Genomic DNA, 26159 nt, shown 5'->3' with positions numbered 1-26159 from the left:
AATTAATATATATATTATATTATATATATAATTTATGTATATATAATATATGTATATATTATATAATATAAATAATATTCATAATATATTATATAATATAAATAATATTTGTAATATATTATATACACAAAAGGGCTGGCAGCTTTGATTACAGGGCTGGCAGCTGCCAACCCTCCTTTAATGAGGGCTGGCAACGTGCCAGCCCTTGATTAAGGCTGGCCGCGGCCAGATTTTAATTTTTTTTAAATTTAAACAAAAAAATTTCACCCACCCCCATCAATCATTATAAATTTGACGGAGGAAGGGTTTTGGACATTCTCTGCATTCATAACTCTCATCTTTCAAGTTTTTCACTACATTCAACTACAGCTATTATGAGATTATTTTCAATTTATTTTTCGTACAAATGGATAGACGTTCTGTATATGGACCTCGTGACGGGACTGTTTTATCTCAACAAGCCCAACATAGGTCCGACGATATTCCAGAAGGTGACCTAGATGCAGTACTAATTTCACGGCGAGCGGATGGTAGCTTTTGAAGTCATTTTCACCAAAATAATATGTTCGAGCGTGTACAAGAAATCCTACACCAAATAGGATTTTATGATGTTTACAGGTGAGGACGCCTTCAATTAAATCAACACCCCATTACTGCATTAGTGGAAAGATGGCTCTTTTCTTTTTCGTGTAGGAAAGCCATAATTATCAAATAAGATATACAAATAATATGGGCACTCCCAATAGACGACGAGCCGGTGATTGGAATTGATCTCGACCGCACAACACAATAATGGCAAGAATATTGCGTTACTTACATAGGCTTTAGCACGGATGCAAATGTGTTGAAGGGCTTGAGACTACAGACATCCGCAATTACATCTCATTTGGCGGCGGTCGAAATCACTTATAATACTCCCCAAACTGTCGTCGTCCAGTACGCACATGCCGTTGCATTACTTCTATTTGGGGGATTGATGTGCCCAGATTCCTCAGGTAACTATGTCTCATTACTATATCTCTCAAAATTAGAAGATATAAAAATCGCGAGGAACTATAGTTGGGAGAGTGCTGTGCTGGCATTTTTATATCGCGAATTATGCAATGCCAGCACAAAAGGCAAAGCGGCAATTGGTGGGGCGCTGCAATTGCTACAGGTAAAATTGACTTAAAAACTCTTACACATTTTTTTTGCTATTAATATTCATTAATAACACATATTTATATTGTTCGTGTAGATTTGGGCATGGTCACAGATTACGCCACTTTGTCCTGAACTTGGTGCCCAACGGCTATTTGTGGGCCAAATTCAAATGGACAACAATCGCTGGCTCCCAGCAGCACCATATGGTGTTACTTGGAATTGTCAGCACACTTTCACCACTACAGTTCGAGGAACTGTCCGAGTCATACGAGAAATATTGGATAAGATACAGGAGGATCAGGTAACTTATTTTTAATATTATTCGTAGATTTATACCGTGAATTAAATTCGTATTAATTTACATATTTGTATTTATTATAGTTCATACGGCAGCCATATGACATGGACTCGGATGTCATTATGGCTTAGGCCGATGAATTGAACCTCCAGTTGTGGAGGTCATCCGTTCCATTGATATTCTACGCAATAGTTGAAATGCATCGTCCCGAACGGGTTGTTCGTCAATTCGGGATGAGGCAAAATGTACCAGAATCGACGGATACCCGTGATATGAGCCTCCATCAGATTTCCCGTAAAAATCACGCGGGCACAGATTGGTTCCTACAACACATACAATATATCACTATATGGCAAAGACGATATGACACGATTGTACTTAGGCCATTGATTTCCAATAGAAGGGAAACAAAACGAGGTTATTGGGAATGGTACTACAACATAACAAGAAATTTCGTGTCGTCATCTACTGATAGACGTGTGGAAAGCAAGTACCAACTTGGAGAAACACCTATGTTGCAAGTTGTGGTACGTTGTTATATAATATTTCATATTTTATTATATATATATTTTTTATCAACACAAGGCTCATTATTTTTCTACACTTTTCAGACAAATGAGGTGAATGCCCTTGAAACTTTATGTCGATCTAGACCACCAAATATCGAAAGATATAGTCAATTGGTGGATAGATTTGAACATGAGTTACATATTATCAAGGAAGTTATAACCCAACAGCCACAACAAATTGCTTCTCCATTCGATGATGCTCGCACAACATCCCACAGGCAAAGAAGAAGTTCTAGCCGAATGTCAACTGGTTCAGTTGAACGTCATGATATTGGGGTGGATATAGCTGGTCCTTCTACAGTATATCCACCTCAAGATTATTACGTACCTCAACCGCCTCAAGATTATTATATGCCTCAACCGTCTCAAGGTGATTGGTTTCAATAGACTTCATATATGTCAAACCAAACACAAGATTATTCTCTTGACCTTGATTTTGGTATTAATCAACCATATACACAAGGATATAATATCTCACCAATTTCATTTCCATCATTTGGTGCATATCGTGACAATGTGGAGTCAAGTTCCGCAACAACATCAAGTCGGTTTGATGGTGATGAAAAAATGAGACGCAAAATGAGCCAGTTCAAAATGTGGGCGAGGAAATAAGAAGACCTCGACGTCAACGCCACAGACGAAATTGTGGAACAGGTTGACATTTTTTATATTTGTAATTATATAGTTTAATGTAATTTTTTACAATTGTACAAAATAAATAACTATTACATTTGTACCCTTAATTATAATTTTTTAAGTTAATGCAATGTTAATTTTATTATTTTTTGGATTTAGTATGTTGTTAAAATTAATTATATATAAATTAAATTATATAAATTTATTTAAACGAAATAAAAATGGCAAAAAATACCCAAGTCGAGATTTAGAATCCCAACTTGGAGTTGGGATTTAGAATCCCGACTTCAGTTTTTTTGTAATTTTTTCCTATATTTTATTGACAAATTACGACTCGTCATAATTTTATTACTTATTTAAAAAAAATTATAATAATATAATTTTTTTTTATAATAAAAACTTAATTAACTCCACATACTTTTCAATCGAATTAAACAAACCATAATATCAATGGAGGTCCATTACTATTATTATTATCCTTTTATTTTAATGATAAAGTAATTTTGAGACTTTTGATGTAACAAGACAAGCCTGCACCTTTAGACAAGTTCAATAAAGGAGCTCTGACAACTGTCCTTCAATTATTTTGTAATAACGTTGACAGGAGAAGGAAAGAAGGAAGGAAGGCTGGCAGGCTCCAATATCAAGAAATGGATTCTTTGGACAAATTGTTCAGAGAAAATTGAATGAGAACAGTCCTTGGAACTTCCACAATTAATCTAAGGAATTAATTACTATTTATCCTCTTATTTATACAAAAATATTAATAACTATGAAATTATTTCAAATAAAAAAAATTAATTCTGAATTTTGAAGAGCTTAAGTTTGTATTCTTATTTTTAGTGAAAAATATGCGTTTTTAATTTTATATAAATTTTCGTACAAAATAAAAATATATTTGCATTAGTTAATGAAATTGTGAACTGTCATGTCAGATCAATATATTTTCAATGAGAACGTATATAAATAAATACTTTTTCGCACTAATTACTGTTTAAAAATTAAAACACGATCATGTTACGGCGAAACTAAAAAATTTAGGTAGTCGCGTTGCTCTTTCTTTCTTTCTTTTTTTTTTTTTTAAAGAAAAAAGGGATGTGAAAATTGAAAATAGAGAAAATGAGGACTCGAGAAGAGAAAGAAAGAGCGAAAAAAATAGAGATTAATAAAATAATTAAAATAAATTAATAAATCAAATAATTAAAAATATTAAAAGGATACTTTTCAATTATATATATATATATAATAAAATACAAAAATAAACTATTAAATTAGGGTGCGCCGTGATTGTCGGCCTTACCAATTGCCCAAAATGTCAATTCTAGTGATTAATACATGGGATGTTTCTCATAGTAAAATATTTGATATAATTACAAATAAATTCTCTATTATTTAAAAAATTAATATTCTTAAAATTTATTTTTATTTAACAAATATGTTTATTTATTAGTTAAAATTAATTAAATTTATTGATATTAATAAAAAAAATTAAATAAAAATTGATATTTATCATCACTTGACTAATTACTGATTTGTTGAATGCCAAACAAAAGTAAAGATATAATTTCTCACATGTATTAACGTGTAAAGATGTATAAGGATAATTCTGATCAATATGAACTTTTATCCAATTTTTTGTTAATATCATCAAATTCGATAATTTTCGATTAATGAAAAAATTTATTTATTATACGAATGCAAACTTCAAGAATATTAAATATAATTTTTTAAATTATAAAAAAATTACGTATAAATTATACCAAACATCGATGGATGAGAGTGTAACTATCCCTTAGTCCACCGGTACAAACATTTAATACAGAGTACCAAATCAATGCAAATCTAACAATGATAGCGAAATTAAAATTTCATAATTATCGTATCGTAAAATCTAATTTCATCAATATATGTGTATTTATTTATTTTAATATTTTTTTTGTATATCCAGTAATTAAATAATTGTCATGTATTTTTTAATTTTTAATAATAAAGATTATAATCAACTACAAGAGATTTACACTTTGGCATCTCAAATTAGATGAAAAATTCCATCGAAAAGTGATCACATGGTATTTCTTAATGATAAAAACATCAATTTCATATTTTATTTTTATTTTTATTTTTCTGGATGAATTCGTGTTCGAAATGATCAATTTAAATAAAAATAATAATTATAATTCGGATGATAATGTGCAATTCAGTTGATATAAAGGGTAAATTACAAGGGGCTCTCCAAAAATTTATCATAATTATAAATACACGCTTATTATTTAAAAAAATTATAAATACCTCTCTGAAATTACAATTACAAATACTCATTGTAGGAGATATTTATAATTTTTCAAACATTCAAAATGTATTTATAATTATAATAAATTTTAAAAGAGTCTCTTGTAATTCTACGTTAGGGATGAGTAGTCATTTATCCCCTGTGATATTGAAAATGAGCACATTACCCCTATGAAAAAATTATAACAATTTACCTTTTATGATTTTTAAAAATGAATCAAATTTACCTCCTTATACAGAAAGGTAAATTGCTTTATTTTAAAAAACTTATAGAAATAAATTATTGTATTTTAAAAAATATAGAGAGATAAATTATTATTTCTTTTTTCATAAAGAGATAATTTGCTCATTTAAAATATCACCATATGATTGCTTGTATTTTGTCTACTAACCTTAGCATCAAAGCCGAGGCGATTGAAGCCCTTCCAGTTGTCCAAATCATAAGCAGTGAAGTGTTTGCAGCAAGCAGAGGCCAGAAGATGACCGGTCTGCCCGCCATTGTACCTGTCCCCTTGAATTCCCCTCACAAACGCCACCGAATACCTACCCGCAACCAATGGGTCTTCGCCAGGTGTCTCCTGCCCTCTGCCCCACCTTGGGTCTCTGTATATATTTATGTTGGGTGCCCAAAATGTCATCCCCTTTGCTTGCCCTTCATTGTACACTCCTCTTGCCTCTTTTCCAATTGCCTATTATTTATTTTTAAAAGAAAAACCCAAAAATTAAAATTAAATATTTATTCTTTTTATTCATATATTTATATTTATAATTACATAATTTTATCAAAACGTATAAAAAAATAAGAGTTTTTTCCATGATTTCTATTTTTGTGTTCGAAATAAATTATAAATTAAATAATAGTAAAAATTTGAAATGTTTCAAGACAAAAGTAAAACAATAATTGTTGTCACACGCGATTCCCGCAAATATATAAAAATAATTTTGATATAAGATTATAAAAAAAAATTGTGAAATGAATAAATTATAATTATAAATTGTAATAAATATGGAGAAATAAGATGAGAGACAATTGTGGAGTAGTGAGTTTAAAAGACAATATATAATTATAAAATTATTAAAAAATATTAAAATGACTAATTTGAAAAAAAAATTTAAAAGAAAGAGATAAAATAAAACTTTAATTTGAATATTCAAAAACTAGTAGAATAGAATATTTTCTTTTATAATTGTATAGATAATTCCAAAAACCATAATTTAAGTAGAATTGAGATCAATAAATTATAGAGATAATTACATATATAATTCCTTATATATGATTTATTTGTATAAATTGTAAAATCTTTGAATAAATTGTACACTCTTTTTGAAAAATTATACGTACATTCATAAGAACGTCAACATCATTTAAATAAATAACCTATTTTTTTTAAAAATTATAAATATACGAATATCAACAACGTTACATAAACTACTTTTCATTTTTTACTGTAAAATAATTTTTGTAAATACACAAAATACGAGAATAATTTATGTGAATAAATGTAATTATTAATAAATTATATATAATATACGGTGAGGTTACAAGTGTAATACGTATGCGTATCGGCTTTACCTGACCAATGCGGTACCAGAGATGAGAATCAAAGGTGGAAGCGGAGAGGATGACTTGTGGGAAGCTGGTGGCGCCGGAAATTCGACCGCCGAAAGTAATGCCGCGCCCGTAACCGGAGACGCCGTGCAAGGCCTCCGACCACCACTCGTAGGCGGGGACGCCGAGCCGCGGGATGGCCGGGGCCGAGTTAACGAGCTGAGAAATCTTCTCGTCCAGCGTGAGGCGGGACACAAGGTCCCGTGCTCTTTGGTGAATGAGTGCGGGGTCGGATGAGTCGCACGAGAACGGCGGCTGAGTGGAGTCGGCGCGGAGGAGGTGGATTGCTGTGAGGAGGAGTGTGAAGAGAGTTGGGATGGGGAAATGGAGTTCCATTGTAGGGAGGATGGGTGAATGGCTGTGTGAGTAAGATGATTTGTGGGTGTTGGGAATATATGTGAAGTGCATCAAGCAAGTAAAGGTATGCTTCATAACAATTAATTAATATAATTAATAGTTACACCTACCATATAATTATAGATATATTTTTTATTATTTAAAAAATTAAAAATATTTTTTTATTTTAAAATTCGTCCAACAATAAACCCATTTAATTAGCTTTTATTAGATTTTCATTTAATTTTTATGGTGAATTAAACAAAATGTCCATTTGGATTCTGAATTATAATTTTATATACTTTCTAAAATTTTGTAAAATATTTTTATGAACTAATATTTTCTACATATTATTTATTTTACCAACCCTAAATTTTTTTATATACTTTTGCAAATATTTATTTTATTTTTTTAAAAATTTCAACAAGAATAAAGAAGTGATGTCCAGCTAACTATCTAAAAACAACATAATTATTTTTCATCTAAAGGGAATATTTGTAGGTTTTCAAATAACGAGGGGTACGGTGGGTATTAGTAATTATGCCAAATCTTAGAAGAGATAGTTGTAGTTTACCATAATAGTTTTATTGAAAAAGTAGTTGAAATATTGGAAAATTGTAGTCCAAACTCAGATGAACCACACAACAAATTTAATACACTTATTATATTGTTGGCATATAATTTAAAAAGAGTGAATAATTAATTATATGACAAGTATAATAAACTTGTTAGTTGATTGGTTAGATTTGGACAGATCTATTTTGGGTAAAAAACTTTGTATTGAAATATTTATGATTTATGTTCATATATTTATTTATTGTAATTGTAAAAATACCACTACAAAAAAGTCGAATTTGGGGCAGATTGGACGATTGTTCCACACTGAAACAGACATTGGCAGGAACAGCAATAAGTCGATGATGTCACAATCCTCTTTTTTTTATGTTATGTATTTTTGAGACGGCACAACTGTTACAAAAAATATTCCAAAGTTAGTGTTACAAGGACTCTGAATATATTCAACACCGTGATGGACATGAAGGAAATAAAAGGACTATGAATGCACGGAAGGACCTGAAGATATGTAATCGATTGAAGCTTGGGGTGGACAAAAAGAGGTCGAACGTGATGCCCGTATATGCCCTGATGACGGAGTAGAAGATGAGGATATGTGAATAAATTAGTCATCTTAAGTTTTCTGACGGTTATGCATCTAATTTGGCCCGTTGTGTCGATATGAAGGAGCTGAGGATGCATGGCATGAAGAGCCATGATTATCATGTATTCATATAGAAGATGATCTCAATTGCCTTTTGTGAAATGCTTCTTGAGCATGTGTGGAGTGCGTTGATGGATGTCAGCCTTCTATTCCAAATTCCATATTCGATGACATTAGATGTCAACAAGGTACAAGAACAAGAAGGTAGTGTTGCGACCATCTTGTGCAACCTCGAAAAATGTTTCCGCCAGTCTTTTTCGGCTCAATGAAGCACCTAATCGTTCACCTGCCATATGAGGCATGCGTGGAGGGCCCATGCAATACAAATGTATATACCCATTTAAGAGGTAAATACAGGAGATATTATAGTTTTTTTAAAATATTTCTAGTGTCATCTGTTTTTTAATAAATATTTGTACGAATAGATTTCTCCGGACTTGAAAAAGAAGGTAAAAAATAAAGCGCACGTCGAAGCATCAATTGTAGAGGCAATCTTGCAGATGAAATCGGACTATTCACTTCTCACTACTTCAAGCCACAGATTCTTTGTAAGCGAAGCAGACCCCGCAAAAACGACGACCTTGTGGTGAATGAAAATCGTATCCAACGATCTATTTTCAACCATCCTGGCCAAGCAAGTGGTGCCTCAAAAAAGAGGTGGCTCAGTAGTTCAGAACCTCACATAATTGACACGTACATCTTGTGCAACTGTGAAGTAGTCATACCATACTACGAGTACGTGTAAATATAACAAATAGTTTATAAAATTCTTATTTAGAGTTTTAACCTATGTATTGATATGTACTCTATTTTTTTTTACATACAAGTCATTTTTAAATGAACTCTACAAGCACCACCATTTAGAGGACCCCAACATTGATCTACTAGTAGCTACTAAATTCAAGGATTGATTTAAACGTTGTGTAAGTAGTGCCTTATAATTGTGTTATAACTATAAAATGATCAGTTGTTAATTTTCTCTAATATGTGCATTGCAGGTGAAACCCGTATTAAACTACACAGACAACGAGCTGTTGAAGTTGCAGTACTGGGGTCCTACCACTGAGGTAACAATATTCCCGTATTACTTTGTGAATGGTTTCAATTTTCATATTGAACATTATGGCATAGGCAAGTCAACTATGAATTTTTTGGTATATGTTAAAAGCTCATCATATACAAACACGGATCGTGACTTCTATGGGATACTCAAAGACATAATTCAGATAGACTATCCACTTATCCCGAACATGCACATCTTTTTGTTCAAGTGACGTTGGATCGATCCCATGAGAAGTATGAAGATACATTCTCATTATCACCTCGTTGATGTAAATTTCAAAAGGTATATTAAAAGGATGAACCATTCTTCCTAGTGCAACAAACAGTACAAGTATACCACATGGTGTGACGTTCGTAGAAATTTTCACATAATTGGGAGACTAATTGGTAATTATTAGAAATTTAAATTTAATTAGTAAATAAATTATAAATTAAATTTGAGATATAATAAAATTTGAACTGATTAAATTGGAGTTCGTTATAATATTCAAAGAAAATTATATTAATTAAGAAAATTAAGAAGGACGTGACTGGTATTTTGAGAAAAAATTAATTAAATATATAAAATAATAATAATATTATATATATAAATAATATATCTATACAATTGAGGGGGAGAGAGAGAGTTTTGAAGTGAGGCAATGGGGCCTCTCTTGTTACCCCTTCTCATTTTAATACACACACATACAGTACACACACACATAATACATAGGGCAAAAGGCAATTTTCGTCCCACAACTATAGGCCATTTTCGTTTTAGTCCCGTAAGTTTCTAGGGTTTCAATTTGGTCCCGTAAAACTGAAAAATTCGCAATTTCAGTCCAAATTTGGCCGAAAAAATTTGTGGGTCGCCGGAAAAAGTCACATGCGATGCATGTGATTTTTAAAATTGGGGATTCGATCCTGATTGGCTGGAGAAGTTGATGTGGCACATATGTGGCGCATACGTGGAAATTAAAAAAAAAAAATTGACTCATCTCAAAAGAATGGCAAAGGCGGAGGACGGCTTTTGTCGGATCTTTGCACAGAGGTGATCAAAATTGATGGGACTGGTCTCAAAAGATTTGCCAGAACGAGAGGCGTTCAACGATGGTCTTTCGAGCTGGTGGTTCGTTCAGACGAAGGAGAAAACGCCGGCGGAAGGTGCAATCGCGGCGGACGACGACTGAGATCTTCAAAATGATGGATCTTTGCACCTAGTTGATGAAAATGGATGAGACTGGTCCCATTAGAACCGCAGTGAGGAGACGAATCCAATGGTACCAATCTGCAATCGTGGGTCGTCCTGTCGCCGACGAATCGACGAGAATAATCCGCGGCGGTCAATTTCAAAGCCCAGTCGCTGTCGTGGTCGGATCGCAAAATTGATTGAGGGGTTTTGTTCTCCTCACTATGGGTAATTGAATGGTATATGTGGTGGCTAGAAATTTCAAGTAACGGCGGCGGAATTGAAGAGAGAAGGTGGCGGCGAATGGCGGGGATTTCACAACTTTGATTTCCCATCAGTTTTTTTTTTTTTTTCCACGTATGCGCCACATATGCACCACATCAGCTTCTCCAGTCAATCATAATCGAGCCCCCAATTTTAAAAGTCACATGCATCGCATGTGACTTTTTCCGGCGAGCCACAAAATTTTCCGGCCAAATTTGGACTGAAATTGCGAATTTTTCAGTTTTACGGGACCAAATTGAAACCCTAGAAACTTACGGGACTAAAACGAAAATGGCCTATAGCTGTGGGACGAAAATTGTCTTTTAATTCATATTAAGAAAAAATTTGCACTCCTCCCTCTCGCGGAAAAACTAAAAACAGAGGTACAAAAGATTCTATTTTAATTCATATTAATTAGTATAATCATTTCCTTAGTTACACCATTTATTAAATATTATTTATATTGAGCGATATACTATTTAATCGAAGTATTTTACGATTTTAGCTATTTAAATTAGTGTCGTATTAAATATCATATTTGATATAAAAATGATATAGTTGGGTAATTAAAATATTAGATTTATTAGATTTAATTATTATTATAGCTAATTTACACAATTCCATCGGAATGATTAAGCAAATATGTAATTCTATTTATTGTTGTTTAATTAAATTATATAGCAACGATAAATTGATAGAAATTCATAGAAATATTTCGGAAATTATATTTAAAGAATGTAATGTTATTAAAAAGGGAAGATGAAGTTTTAGTGATAATCTCATTTACGGATGTTATTAAAAATGATAGTTATAAATATATAAGGGGTTTGATTAAATGAATTCTTACGAATTAGTTTATAAATTAAATATATATTATTGAAAAGTTTAGAAAGTGTAGTTATCTAAAATAAAATGGAACAGGGGTTTGGACCTTAATATAAATAGAATATTAAAAGATTGGTAGAAAATGTATGAATATTATATAATATTTTATTTAGAGTTTATGATATTCTATATATATATATTGATCATACGTATTATATTCTATTATAGGACGTGACGACAAAGTAGAGGGTTGAGCAATCCCTCGTGAAATTGAAGCATTTTGGGATATAAGGTAAGTATAGCTAATTGAATTTATATATATATATGTGTGTGTGTGTGTAGTATTGTATATATTATATATATTGGTTTCTTGGATGCGATCATGGACTTGGCTTTATATTATTATACGTGGCTTTCGTATATTGATTGTTTATATAATTAGTTGTGGATTATTTGTTAGATTACCCTAATATCGGTTGAATTGTTATTATGTGTCATATGTGTTTGTAATGATTGGACGTGAGAGTGGTATGATTACATGATCATATAATTGATTGTCGTAAGAAATCAAATTGGGAGTTATTATTGAGGAAGAAATTATTATAAAGAAAAGAATGATGATCGTGAATTGAAATAAAAGATGATGCTTACCTAGTTGGGAACGCAGTCACTAGTTTATGAAAATGTGATTGATAATATGATATGAAAAATATATGAATTAATCTGGATACCATGGCGCGTAGGTTACCGGGGTATTCCGAGTAACGATGAATATGATGTGCTGTTAGCCATACACTGGGGTGGTGTGGGGGTACCATGTTTGTTGTGATGTCTTGTGTTGATATTGCTACACAGCTGGAGTAAAAGAGTGTGGGAATATCACATACAATGGATATCCTATGCTCTTAGCTACACACTGGAGTGGTGTGGGGGTACCATGTTTGTTGTGATGTCTTGTGCTGATATTGCTACACAGTTGGAGTAAAAGAGTGTGGGGATATCACATCAACGGTATCGTGTGTTGTATATGATACGACGATGGCCGACGAAACTATTGACTGATGTACTCCAACTAGAGTAAGTGGGGCCTTTAGCTAATAAATGATAACGTCAAATATTATGTCGTGGATTGATTTACAGTTGTGAGTATGTATTACTGCTTATATATGATGTTGCTATATGACGAATGACTATTGTCAATGTGACTGCATGTACGTGAATCGTTGCCTGTGTATATACATATATATAGACTGATTAGCAATACTTATTGAGTAGGCAGTTCATTCCTTGCCACGTACTTTCTAGGAGATAGGTCACATTGACTAGCCACATCGGACTTCGAGCCGTGCCGTGGTCTTTATTAGGTAGGTCAGCCGTGACATCTGAAATCGGAGTTTTTGGCTAGTTGGTTGTTAAATAGTCTAGTCTCTTATCGGGTTGGTGTTTAAAATTGTGGTACTACTTTCCTTGAGGTTATGTACATAAGCACATCTAGGGAGAGTAATATAAACTTTTGGTGGTATTTATTATCTTTTGTGATATATATTATATTGATAAATTAGAATTTATTTTACGGGTTGAAAGGGAATTACTTATAGAACGAGTTCTAATTAAGAAAATGATGAAATAGTGATAAATTAAATGTAGCGAGTAGGGGTGCTACATATGGAGTACCCTAGCATGAAGAGAGACAAAGTTGACTGGATGGTTGTATGCAAAACCAAAGTTCGAAGAATCATTAATGACTCTTGATGGACCAAAATCGCATTTCAGCTAGAGGAAATCATACCTACTCCACAAGTTGTTGCAGAAAATCATAGTTATAACCTGCATGATCCAAATGGTATACAATTAGTCGTTGATCTTTTTGTGGCACATCAACATCGAGGAGGTACATCTCGCTCGACAAATGGTGAATCTGATGACGAATATGACGAAGATAACTTTGATGAAGATTACGAGACTGAATAAGGCAATAATTATGATCGAAAGTTTACTTTTTCAAACATTTTAAGTTTATTCATTCTATATGAATTATAAATTCTTAAGAAAATTTATAATGTTGGGACGATTTTATGCGGCACAAACTGTCCCACACCATTCTAAATAGGCACGATCTACATTAAAGGGTATCATCCCTATAGGACCATTCCATAGTGTACGTGAATAATGTTAAATCTCAACTAGGAACGAATTTATATATAATAATCGTTCCAGAAACTATTCCACCCTACACCAGAAAAGGGAGGAAAATTCAAAAAAATAGGAACGGTTGGTTTCATTTGGTTGTTCCTAGATGAGTTCCACAATAATTTGATTTGGCGCCATTTGAAAAAAGAGAGGGAAATTTACAATTAGGAATTGTCACTAATTAGACAATCATTCCTAAAGTTAAAATTGTTACAGATCGTACTAAAATGTGAGCAAACTGTTCTTAAATTTTAAAAAAATGACTCGTGCACGTCCCAATTACGATATCTCAACATCCGCGAACCTGATTAATTTCAAACTTAAATGCATATAAAATCATGTAATATGTGAATATATCTCTCAGTCTGATTTAAAATCACATGTCCTGATTGTTAGTTGCATCATTTTCAACCTCGCTTCTTATGAACCAGATACGATATCTCCGTATCCGTATAATAAAAATGTCCAAAACTTCGTTGAATATAGTCTTTTGTCTAATCATATCTAATAGTTTGATATAGTCTTTTGTATTCTTAGATACATTCAGTCTATCATCAATGTAGACAAACATAAATTTAAAATAATCTTTAAAAATATTACTATTTTTCTTTGAAATATCTGGGTGCATTAGCTAATACCATTGGTAGTACATTCCAGATACATTGTCCCTGCAGTATGGAGAATGCAGTAAATTTTTCGAAGTACCCGTTTCTAATGAAGTGCATCTTGATGAGACTTCATTGCCATTCTGCCATTACGCTTTTTGAATCTCTTACAAAAATACGGGCTTTGGTATTTTTTGGGGTACTATCCCATCCGATCTTAATAGAATCCTCCAGGCCTAACTCCAATATTCTTATGAAGTTTCTTTTATCGAGTTGTAGGTTTATTGTTATTAACTTCATGGGTACAACCCATTCATCTATCAACTTTTTGATGTTTCGACAGTTGATAACACTAAGTTAAGTATAGTGTCATATGGATGTAAGGGATGGAGCATGCTCCTTGCCCAAGGTGTATTTATGGCACTCTCTTTTGATCCATCCTAGATTTTCTCTTAATCAGGTTCCCACAAATGTCGAGGTGGCATTAGTGTGAAAATCTGTACTTTCTCTCATTGGATAATCGCATGGAGGATCATTTGAATCTGTACTTCCCTCCAACAGTGGTAGTGCTGGAGTGATTTCATTGGTTTGAATGTTGACTAAGTCCATAATCCCAAGTCGGGAAAAGAATTCAACCAATTCCTGTAGATTTGATAAATCTGCTCTCGTTACCTCCATTACTTTATGAATTCGATGGTTTCAAGGAGCAAATTGTCTCTTGTCTTTGTCGTAGAAGTGATACTGTTCCAAAGACATCCCTAATTCGCTCTTGTCTAGATCAAGATGTTTCAGGGTTTTCCCTCTGATTTCTCTTTAGATCTGTAAGATCTTTATGTAGATCTAGAAGGATCTTGAGGATCTCGTCCACCTTTTGACTCAAAGTTTCTATTTTCATAGGCATATGGATTAACCTATGCCATAGTCTTGAAATGTCTTTTAAATTTCTCTTAGATCTTATGAGATCTATTAGGTATCCGGCTCGAACTCTTTCCAATCTATTCCTTTAATCATAATTTGCAGAACTGTATTAGTGAAGGAATTTACCCGTCCCATTCCTACTTGATGGACTTTGGTTGCTTGTAGGATTTTCAGTGCATTCCCTGGTAGCACCTTCTGGATCTGGTAAATTCTCCAGCATTCTTCTTGTTCCTCCTTGGTAAGAGGTTCAGGATCCAGTTTTGTGGCATTCTTTAGAATTCCTAAGACGAAATTCCTTCTCTTGTTTCTAGAAATTTAGAAATACTCTTGGTTGTCACTCGAACTTTCATTCCGTGTTTGGAGATAATCTTCTTCATTTTCTAGAATTTTTCATAGAGAAATTACATCTCTGTTCTTTCAAAATCTAAAATTATTCCTTGTAGTAACTCGAACTTTTGTTCGGTTCCATTATATTAAAGAGTCTCCTCTATTAGTGGGTAAAAATATCTACATATAATATAAACATATATTTTTTTTAATAAGCCTAGGCTCTGATACCATTTTCAAGGCATGGGACTAGATCTGGGAGAAATCAAACTTTTTTGGGGCTAAAATGATATTTTCAAATATAGGGCATAGTATCAAAACTGTTAATACAAAAACTAAGGTACTATATTGAAACTTTCATAAACTATGGTTTCAAATCTGGACATTTTAAGAAGTATGGTACTTGAATCTCAAAGTGACCTATAGTACAGTACCAATTCTGCATTTATCTCTATAATACATGAAATTCATCAAATTCAAATATATATACACAACTCGAAAGTCAATTACTCCACTCTGAAAAAAATATTTGTGAAACTAATAGATTTATTCATGTGCTGCGCAAATACTTCTTAATTCAAGGCCAAAGAGAACTCGTGCATATTTTCTAGCCTTCTATGATCTATTTTTTTCGAAGTACCCATTTCCAGTGAAGTGTTTCTAGATGAGACTTCATCGCCATTCCACTTTTTGAATCTTTGGCAAAGATGCGGGCTTTGGTATCTTTTGGGGTATTATCGCATCCGATCTTCACAGAACCCTACAAGCTTAACTCCAATATTCTTATGAAGTTCTTTTTATCGAGTGGTAGGTTTGTTGCTATTATCTTCATGGGTGAAACCCATTCATCTATCAACTTCTTGATGTTTTGACAGTCGATAACATCCAAGTTAAGTATAGTGTCGTATGGATACAAGGGATGGAGCATGGTCTTTGCCCAAAGTGTATTTATGGCAGTCTCCTTGGATCCGTCTTGGATTTTCTCTTAATCAGCGTCCCATAAACGTTGAGGTGGCGTTAGTGTGAAAATATGTACTTTATCTCATTGATGATCCCATGGAGGATTATTTGAACCTGTACTTCCCTCCAGCAGTGGTAGTGCTGGAGTGATTTCATTGGTTTGAATGTTGACAAAGTTCATAATTCAAGTCGGGAAAAGATTTTAGCCAATTCCTGTAAATCTGATAGATCTGCTCTCATTATTTCCTTTACTTTATGGATTTGATGGTTTCAAGGAACACATTATCTATTGTCTTTGTTGTAGAAGTGATACTGGTCCAAGGGCATCCTTAATTCGCTCTTGTCTGGACCTGTATGTTTCAGGGTTTTCTTCTGATTTCTCTTTAGATCTATAAGATCTTTATGTAAATCTGGAAGGATATTAAGGACCTCGTCCACCTTTTGGCTCGAAGTTTCTATTTCCATAGGCATATGGATTCATTTATGTCCATAGTCTTGAAATATCTTTTGAATTTCTCTGAGATCTTATGAGATCTATTAGGTATCCGGCTCGAACTCTTTCCAGTCTGTTCCATTAATTATAATTTGTAGAATTGTATTAGTGAAAGAATTTACCCGTCCCCTTCCTCCTTGATGGACTTTGTTGCTTGTAGGATTTTCAGTGCATTCCCTGGTAGCACCTTCTGGATCTGGCGAATTCTCCAGCATTTTCCTTGTTCCTCCTTGGTAAGAGGTTTAGGATCCGGCTTTGTGGCCTTCTTTAGAATTCCTAAGACGAAATTCCTTCTCTGGTTTTCAAAAATTTAGAAATACTCCTGGTTGTCACTCGAACTGTCATTCGGTGTTTGGAGATGATCTTCTTCCTTTTCTAGAATTTTCATAAAGAAATTACATCTCTATTCTTTCAAAATCTGAAAGTGTTTCCTGTTATAACTCAAACTTTCGTTGGGTTCCAATATCTTAATGAGTCTCCTCTATTAGCGGGTAAAAATATCTAAATATAATATAAACACATTTTTTTTTAATAAACTTAGGCTCTGATACCATTTTCAAGGCATGGGACTGGATCTGCGAGAAATCAAACTTTTTTGGGGCTAAAATGATATTTTCAAATATAGGGCATGGTATCAAAACTGTTAATACAGAAACTAAGGTACTATATTACAATTTTGATAAACTGTAGTATCAAATCTGGATTTTAAGAAGTATGGTACTTGAATCGCGAAGTGACCTATAGTACAACACCAATTTTGCATTTATCTTTATAATACATGAAATTCATCAAATTCAAAATTATTAAATTTCTCCTCAACTAATTTTTATTTTTTGTATTTCTTATATAGAGTTGGATACTTACAAAATTATTTAAAGATTTATATATAATATGATAGTTTTTATTATTAATATATTGCAAATGAATAATAAATTATAAAAAATATATAAAATCGGGTGGGTCCGACATAAAATCCATACCCTGCCTCGGACCCAGCCAGGTCCCAATCCTCGGACCCACCTCAGATAATTCACATAGAAAAAGAAAAACATCTATATTTTTGGATGGAAGGAATTGAATTGAAATCACTTCATATTAAAAGAATTTAAAATGGGTTAAATGCAATTTACCCCTTAAGATATTAGATATGAGCAAAAAATTCCATATGAATCTTTTTTTTTTAGCAAATTACTCTATATGTTTGAAAAATCCCCAATTTAAACCGTTGGGGGCATGAGGGGGGTGTTGGATAACTTACTAATTGTTTCGTAAAGGGGGTTTTGTTCACAACGGGGTAAATTGCATTTAACCTATTTAAATCTTTCAAGTTTCAACATTCTACAAAACCTAGCTTGAAATGTGAGTAGAAGGATTTGAAATTTTTCTTAGTATGATTCAGAACCAACTCAAATGATTATTATTAGGGATTTGAACTACTTAATTTCAAATCCTTCCATTCAAAAACAACATGAGAAGAATTGACCATCTTTTGTCAAACATTGATGCTTATAGGATACTCTTGATCTCCCACAACCAAGTACTGATCCCCTGATTCAATAACCAGAGTTCCATCCTTACTTGCTCTACTGAAGTGCTCACATGGACTCACTTCAAACTCAACACTGCCCTTCTGTTTTGCATTCAAGCTCACCTTTTGAAATCCCACCAACTGTTTCACTGGACTTGCATTGCCACCCTTATGATCACGTCTCAGGAATAGCAGCACCGGATGCTTGCCTGCCATCTTCCCTTCATTCTCGACTTTAACAACGGCAGAAACCTTTGCCTTCTCACATGATTCTGAACCGATATCTGCAACTGAAATGTAGCCCGAGTGTTCAGGCCTGTCGGTGGTCGATAATGTCTTGAAGTCGAGCTTGCTTTGGCTCACGGAAACAAACTTGTAAGAGTAGTTTGTGTAGCTAAGACCGTAGCCAAACTCAAAGACTTTCTCGCCTTGGTAAAATCGGTAGGTTCGCCCTGGATAGCCCGACGAAGGATCAGACCTCATTCTCATGTCGGTCATCGGTATGTTGATGAAGTCTTTTGGGTACCAAGTAAGCGGCAGTCTTCCTCCTGAGAGAGAGGTAGAAACTGTACTAATATGGTGTTTGGATGAGCTTATAACTGATAAGATACTGCAGAGTGTTTGGTAAATTTTTCAAAAAAGAAAGTTTATAAGATTAAAAAATAAGACGTTAAGAACTTAAAAAAGTTATTTTAATATTTTTCTTGAAACTAAATACAATTTTTTTATCAATAACACATTATAAACTCTATAATCTTATTTTTAATAGTTTTTTTTTTTTAAAAAATAAGATCAAGCATCTTATAAACTCAAAAAACATTGTATAAGATGCATTAACTTATAATATTGTATAAATAATTTATATGTAAGGCCTTTTAGTTACAATGCCATGAAGGAGAGTTTTTGATGAAATGTACCTGGATTGTGGTCGCCAAATATGATCTCTGCTATTGCTTTGCCCCCTGCTTCACCTGGATATCCAGCCCACAAGATGCCTCCAATCTTGGGATCGTTTTTCGCGAACGAAATATCGACAGGCCCTCCACAAAGCATTACCAATACAACCGGCTTTTTAGCAGCCTTGGCGATGCTCGTGATCAGACTTTGTTGCTGCCCCGGGAGAACCAAGTCCTCACGATCAAGCTCTTCGCTCTCCCGTTCTTGATTGAGTCCCATTACAAGAATGACGTAATCTGCTGACTTTGCAAGCTTGACAGCCTGGCTTGTTGCAGCCGACGTGCAGTTCACGTCTTCACAGCCGGGATGGAACTTGGTTTTCTTGACATAGCTCATTAGGCCTTCTAGTGGAGTAATGGTTTTGCAAGGGGGACCGGCATAGTTGCCAAGAAGCGTTTTGGCTACGTTAGCATTGGGACCTATTACTGCAAGCGACTTCGTTTTCGACTTGGAAAGAGGAAGGAGTTTTGCAGAGTTCTTCAGAAGGACAATGCCACCGCGGGCAGCTTCCAGAGCCAAGTCCTGGTGCTCGGGAGTGCAAATGTCATTACGTCCAAGGTTGCCGTAAGACTGTTCGCTTGGACTGCCATTGAATAGGCCTAGCCTCATCCTAACAGAAAACAGGTTGTAAAGGGCTCTGTCTATATCAGATTCCGACACCTTCCCCTGTTCGACAGCCGATTTCGTGTGATTTGCCAAATACAAGCCGCAGTTTACATCCATGCCTGTTTTTCATCGGTTTGGAAAGGGAAAAACTCACTAGAAATGACTTCAAATTTGCAACATTAATTGAATCCTGTTACACAATCAGTTCAACTTTTTACCAGCTTTGAGCACATCCGCAACTGCATCTTCGTGCGATTTTGCATACTTTTGCTTCTCGTAAATGAGCGAGACAGCATCACAATCCGACGTTATGTACCTGCTCATTTTCCACTCACATCAAGCAGCTTCTACTAGAACAAAAACGATTGACAACTTTCGAGTTAGGTAAATTACCCCTGGAATCCCCACTCTCCACGAGCCGTTTTCGTTAACAGATTATAATCAGCGCAGTTAGGCACTCCATTGACGAGGTTATAAGCGCACATTATCCCGCTTGCTCGCCCTTCCTCCACACAGCTTTTGAATGGCGGCTGAAACGTATCCGCCATGTCCTGCTTCGTGACCTACACCAAGAAACCGCGACGTTCGTTGGAAAATTCTGACTTATTCACAGTAGAAAACCAATCATGAAACATTTTATACTAATGAGAATACTACATGAGCGTCGAACGTAAAACGATCAACTCCTTTCCAATTGTCCAGATCATAGGCAGTGAAATGCTTGCAGCAAGCGGAGACTTGAAGGCGGCCGTCTTTAAGGCTGCCGCCTTCAAAGCTGTCGCCTTGAATCCCTCGGACAAACGAAACTGCGTATTTCCCGGTAAGCAACGGGTCTTCTCCGGGGGTTTCTTGGCCCCTCCCCCACCTGGGATCCCTGAAAATGTTGATGTTTGGTGACCAGAATGTCATGCCTATTGCCTCACCTTCATTGTATATTGCTCTAGCCTCTGTCCCGATCACCTTCAAAATTTCGTACAAGTGTGACGTGTATATATTAAATGAAATATACAACATAACACGACGTGGAATAGAAAATCTAGTCGAAATTATAACATCATAATTAAGGTTGCTTCATACGAGGAAAATTGAGATATGTTACGAGAATAGTCGATCATATTATTTAATCTTTAAATTGAACCTATAAATCAGGTGTGAAAACATCAAACATCAAACGGGACAAATTATATCATGTCAATAACGAAATTCAAAATGTAGTCGAATATTTTATAACCCCCATTTATATATATTTATACTACATAAAAGAAAGTTTTCTTTTCTCTCCCACAAACGATTATTATGATACCGCAACACTAATTTTATTATTATACGAATAATACGTGCAAGTTGATTTTCATTTTTCTTGCTTTCTTTCTTTCTTTTTTTTTCCTTTTTTAGAATTATAATGTTGTGGTTTATATATATATTTTTATTCATAATATATTTTAAAATATAAAATATTATTTATTATATGCAAGCACGTCATGCCGCGATGGTTAGTATATATATATATATTAACTTTTTATTGGTGAGAGGCCAGTGTCGTGTGCAGAGACAAAAGCAGCGCAGTTTATGCTAAGTTTATGTATGAATATACAGAGATCGACGCACCATTCCATTTGAAGATATTCAGATTGGATCTAATCCCCAGTTTCCAGACAAATATATATATATTTATATAAACAACTTCATCAACAGACAAAAACTTGCTGTAATCCTATAAGTCCTTCATACAAGGAATGCTGGTCCCATGAGTTGAATAAAAACCCTTATCTCAACCCCCACTACACATAAATACTGACAAGATCGGTTATCACACATGCATAAACCACCAAATTTTCATTATTTCCTTTGTTTTCTTTCCTCACTCATTACAGGGAACAAAAATATTGTAGCTCAAATCATGCCGTCTAAAAAGAATAATCAATTACATAATAAGTGAAGTTACTTGAAAAAAATTAGTGTTGTGTTGATTTTAATTAGGCGTTACTAACCTTTGCTATTTGGTACCAAAGATCGGCGTCGAAGGCAGCAGCAGTGAGTATAACTTGAGGGAAACTAGTGGCAGCCCGGATCGTCCCATTGAACGACACGCCGTTCTCAACGCCGATGGCGACGGCCACCCCATGCAGAGCCTCCGACCACCACTGGTAGTAGGGGATGCCAAGCCGTGGGATGGCGGACGCCTTGTTGATGAGCTGAGATATTTTCTCGTCCAACGTTAGACGCGAGACGAGGTCGCGGGCCCGGTCGTGGACCGACAGGTGGACGTCGCAGAATGGGTATGAGCTGGTTGATGGATTTGTGGAGGCACAGGAGAATGGTGGGAGGGGGTGGTGATCATGAGTGGATTGAGCAGCCTTGATGATTACAAGTGTGAGGGAGTATGTGATGAGTGCAGTGATGAGAGGTGTGGTGTGGGTGAAACCTCTCATTTCTTGATTGATGATTGTTTGTGGGGGAGAAGTGGAACTTAAGTGTTGAGGAAATTAAAGTGCAGTGTCTTTTTAAGGGCAAAAGTGCAAGTGGAGTTTGAAGTGAACTAAATAAGCACATGGTTGTAATGTAGTTGGTGGATGTTAAATGACTAAATTGCCCTTTTTGAGCTACTTATGGGAGGTTGGTTGTTTGTTTGTTTGTCTTTCTCCAATATTTGTATGTATAGGGTGGGGTTGATTAGTGGAAGAGGAGTCAAACTTTATCGACTGGTGAATTATACTTAGAACTCTTCTAACGTTACGAATTTATGCTTTTTCTCGAATAAATTTTAAAATTATATTTATACTTTTTTCAAAGATTCTCTATTTGCACATAACTTTCTTTCATTAGGGTTTGAATGAAAAATGCTAACGTCAACAAAAACGATTACATAGATTTTTAATTTTGCACCATATTTAATATTTCTATATATATATTTGTATACTTATAAGGGATAAATGAATATACATATGGAGTGAGGTTAATACTATCATACTTTTTTTCCTTATAAGTACGAAATTATTACATGAGGAGTTGAAAATTATGTATTTTTTTGCTAACGACAATATTTTTAATCCAAAACATAATGAAAGGAGTCAGGTGTAAATGGTGAATTTTCGAAAGAAATATATACTTTTGAAATTTTTTCAGGAGAACTATAATTTCACATTTTTAAATTAAAGAGAGTCCAATTGTAATTAACTCTATCAATTGTCATGATATCAAAATAGAAAAGAAAGGGGGACGAAGGAAATCTCCCAAGATTTCATCGGGTCTACCTAATGATGTTGTTGATGTAAGTTTGTACTCGTAAACTGACAGTTTTCAACATTATCATGTGTTGATTTGACTATTCACGAAATTTATATAAGTCCAAATTCACATGAACAACGTCCAATTTTTCGATTTCAAACTAATACGGCTAGTTTGGATTTACCAAATTTCTTTAGTAGATGCAGAAGAAGAAACATTTAATCATTATCTTTTAGATTATTTTCCTTTTATTAAAAAAAAAAAGATGAGTATTCGACCCTAATCATCATAGTATCTCCCGACACAGTGCATCACACAGACATCGAAAAAAGAAAATTATAATCATTTAACTGAAAGTGATATATTCTTATTACTGACTGATCTAACAAATATTGATGATACCTACGGTTGATAAATTTCACCTATTTATTCTAATTTTAGTTCATTGATGACCGTAGATGCGTTTAATCTTGAATTTTATTCAGGATATATATAGATAATTGACAATAAAATATATTAGTCCCTCGTCTTTATTTTTCATCCCACTTTAGTCCTTCATATGTCGAATCGACGTTAATAGTCCCTCATCTTTTAAGTACATCTCATACGGTCCTTGACCGTTAAGTTTTAATGGAAATAAATAAAGTGGATGAAATATATTCCAGTAACGAGGAGTCAAATAAAAAATAATTCCCGAATTTTAGTAATTTGTCAATAATTAAAAAGAAGTAATCTAATAATATTATGTTTTATAACTAAAACAAATATAAATATTAATAAAATAACTACTAATTATTCAGAAAAAATTAAATAAATTTAATAAATACAAGTTGAAATATTTTTGAAAGTTTGAAATGCGAATTTGGCTTTTTACGTAATTCATTCAACAATGAATTTCTCATAAATGTGAAAAAATAAAGACGGTCGAAAATAACAAAAATAATAAATATATTATAATCAATGCCAAAAAGAAAGATCAACTGGCTAAAATTAAGATAAAAAAATACGTTGATTGAGATTCATACATATTCTTTTTGGTGTATATTTCGTATCCTAAGGCATAAAACATATTATTTGATGATTTTTTTCTTTTCTGAATGTTTGGTTATTGTAGTAATATTTATATTTTTGTTTGGTCACAAAAAAAAACATTATTAAAGTACACAATATTTCTTAATAATTGAGAAACTATTAAAGTCAAGAGCTTTTTCAATTTTACTCTTCATTAGTGGAATATTTTACCCATTTTAATTAAATTTCATTAAAAATTTAACGATCAAGAACCTTAACGAGATCTATTTTTTAAAAGGGCATTTGAAAAAAGTGGAACGAGAACTAAAGACGAGGGACTATTAAAAATGCATTCGAGAGATGAGGGACTAAAATAAAAATAAAACATAAAGATAAAGGACTAATGAAGAGATTTTGCCCAAATTCTACTTCTACGTACCCAAAGGGTTAAACTTTTCAATGAAGTACGAAATTGAAAGAAATTTTATATTATCATTTGTTACTATTTTTAATAGGTGTGTGCAACATTTCCTGTGCACGTAATTATGATTAGTCTAAGAAAGATACTTAAAATAATTAAAAAGAAATTATACGTAATTTTAAAATATCACAGACAAAATCAGTAATATATATAGTACTTAATGACCTCGATAAAAGTAGATCTTTTTTCTTGATTATTTCCCCAATCATGTGATTTAAATACTATGTAAGTGGACAATATCTAATGCACACTATTTATTAATAATTTTTTTTTGCTTATTTAATTCCCAAATCAGCCATGTTTTACAAATGTGGTTCAATTTTGTTCCCTCTCCGGTCAGGGAACGCATTAGATATTTTCCTAAACTGGTGGGTCCTTGGGCGGATCCTACATTAGCCCCAAGACGTTGGTCTCTAACTAGAAAAGTAAATGCTTGGGCCTGAGAAGCTTCTAGTCCAGTAGGTCCGTAAAACTCGCTAGGATAAGCGGTATTATTGAACCAGACAAAACAACAAGCAATGAAACCAGGATATAGCCCCTAAACTATAAGATAGATAAGCCTCTCCAGACCATACAAGGGCGCGTCGAGCCCACGCTCTCTCTTTTATAGATAGATTAAAAAGATTTTTTACTTTTTTGCAATGTTTTAACGTAGTGGTTAAGTCTAAAATTGAGGTTCTATGAATAAGTTGGAGATCATGGGTTTGAGGGTTATCGGATATGTGGGTATTTATCTCAATTTATGTGAGTTATTTGTAATTTGTTTATTATTAGTTATTTGTTGAATCGGTGTAATTTATCGACTGATTTTAGTCATATTAATATATTAGTTAAATTGATGTATTATTAAAAAAAAAAAGGTAAAAAAGAGAATGCGTTCAGTTATCTATTAGGGGTAGGTGTCGTAGGCCTCTATTTATTCATGAAAATCTATTATTAAGGAGGAGGGATACCTCACTTTATAAACACCTCTGAATATGAGAACTTGTGATGTTTTTCCTCTCCTATTCTGCACACACTCTCATGGGGGACTTTCCTTGGCCAACCTTATGTCCGGCAAAACATGAATCCCCCCATTAAGGACGTCACTTAGTTACGGATCCACATGTATTTTTAAAAGAATTATTACTTCGGAGATATTTTCATTTATAAGCCTTTTCTAAATTCATCTTCCAGTCGATGTGGGATAAGGAACTTGTAACATTCTTCCTCCCTAATCCATGCATGTTCTCCTGCAACGTGTGCTTCCCTTGGCCAACCCTATACAAAAGCCCTTGCACGAACCCCCCCCCCCTCCTCCCTTAGGTATTGGTAGGGACCTAACTTTGATACTATTTATTTTTTTTTACTAACAAAAATATATCCCACTTTATAAGTATCTGTATAATTCTTTTTCTCGATCGATGTGGTATGAGAAATTTGTAATAGCACTGAAAA

General features: G+C 33.8%; 2 protein-coding genes across 2 annotated transcripts in view; both read right to left on the bottom strand.

Moving 5' to 3' along the window:
- LOC105177051 (probable beta-D-xylosidase 7) overlaps positions 1-6958 on the bottom strand; it is a 16667-nt gene extending 9709 nt beyond the window's left edge. Inside the window, exons 1-2 of the mRNA XM_011100078.2 lie at positions 6509-6958; positions 5328-5624 (exon numbers count right to left, since the gene is read on the bottom strand). Of these exons, the coding sequence (XP_011098380.1) occupies positions 5328-5624; positions 6509-6952 (741 nt within the window). The 5' untranslated portion in view covers positions 6953-6958. The remainder of the gene's footprint in view (positions 1-5327; positions 5625-6508) is intronic.
- On the bottom strand, positions 18282-22514 carry LOC105177042 (probable beta-D-xylosidase 7). Its single transcript, XM_011100068.2, has 6 exons — positions 21994-22514; positions 20660-20962; positions 20396-20565; positions 20221-20318; positions 19357-20121; positions 18282-18987 (listed from the first exon to the last, which is right to left on the bottom strand). Exons 1-6 carry the CDS (start codon positions 22432-22434, stop codon positions 18404-18406), a joined length of 2361 nt encoding a protein of 786 aa, XP_011098370.1. The 5' UTR covers positions 22435-22514; the 3' UTR covers positions 18282-18403.

The sequence above is a fragment of the Sesamum indicum genome, linkage group LG2 (genome assembly GCF_000512975.1).
Source record: "Sesamum indicum cultivar Zhongzhi No. 13 linkage group LG2, S_indicum_v1.0, whole genome shotgun sequence".
NCBI lineage: Eukaryota > Viridiplantae > Streptophyta > Magnoliopsida > Lamiales > Pedaliaceae > Sesamum > Sesamum indicum.
Note: the sequence above shows the minus strand (reverse complement) of the source record. Positions and strands in the feature narration are given on the sequence as shown.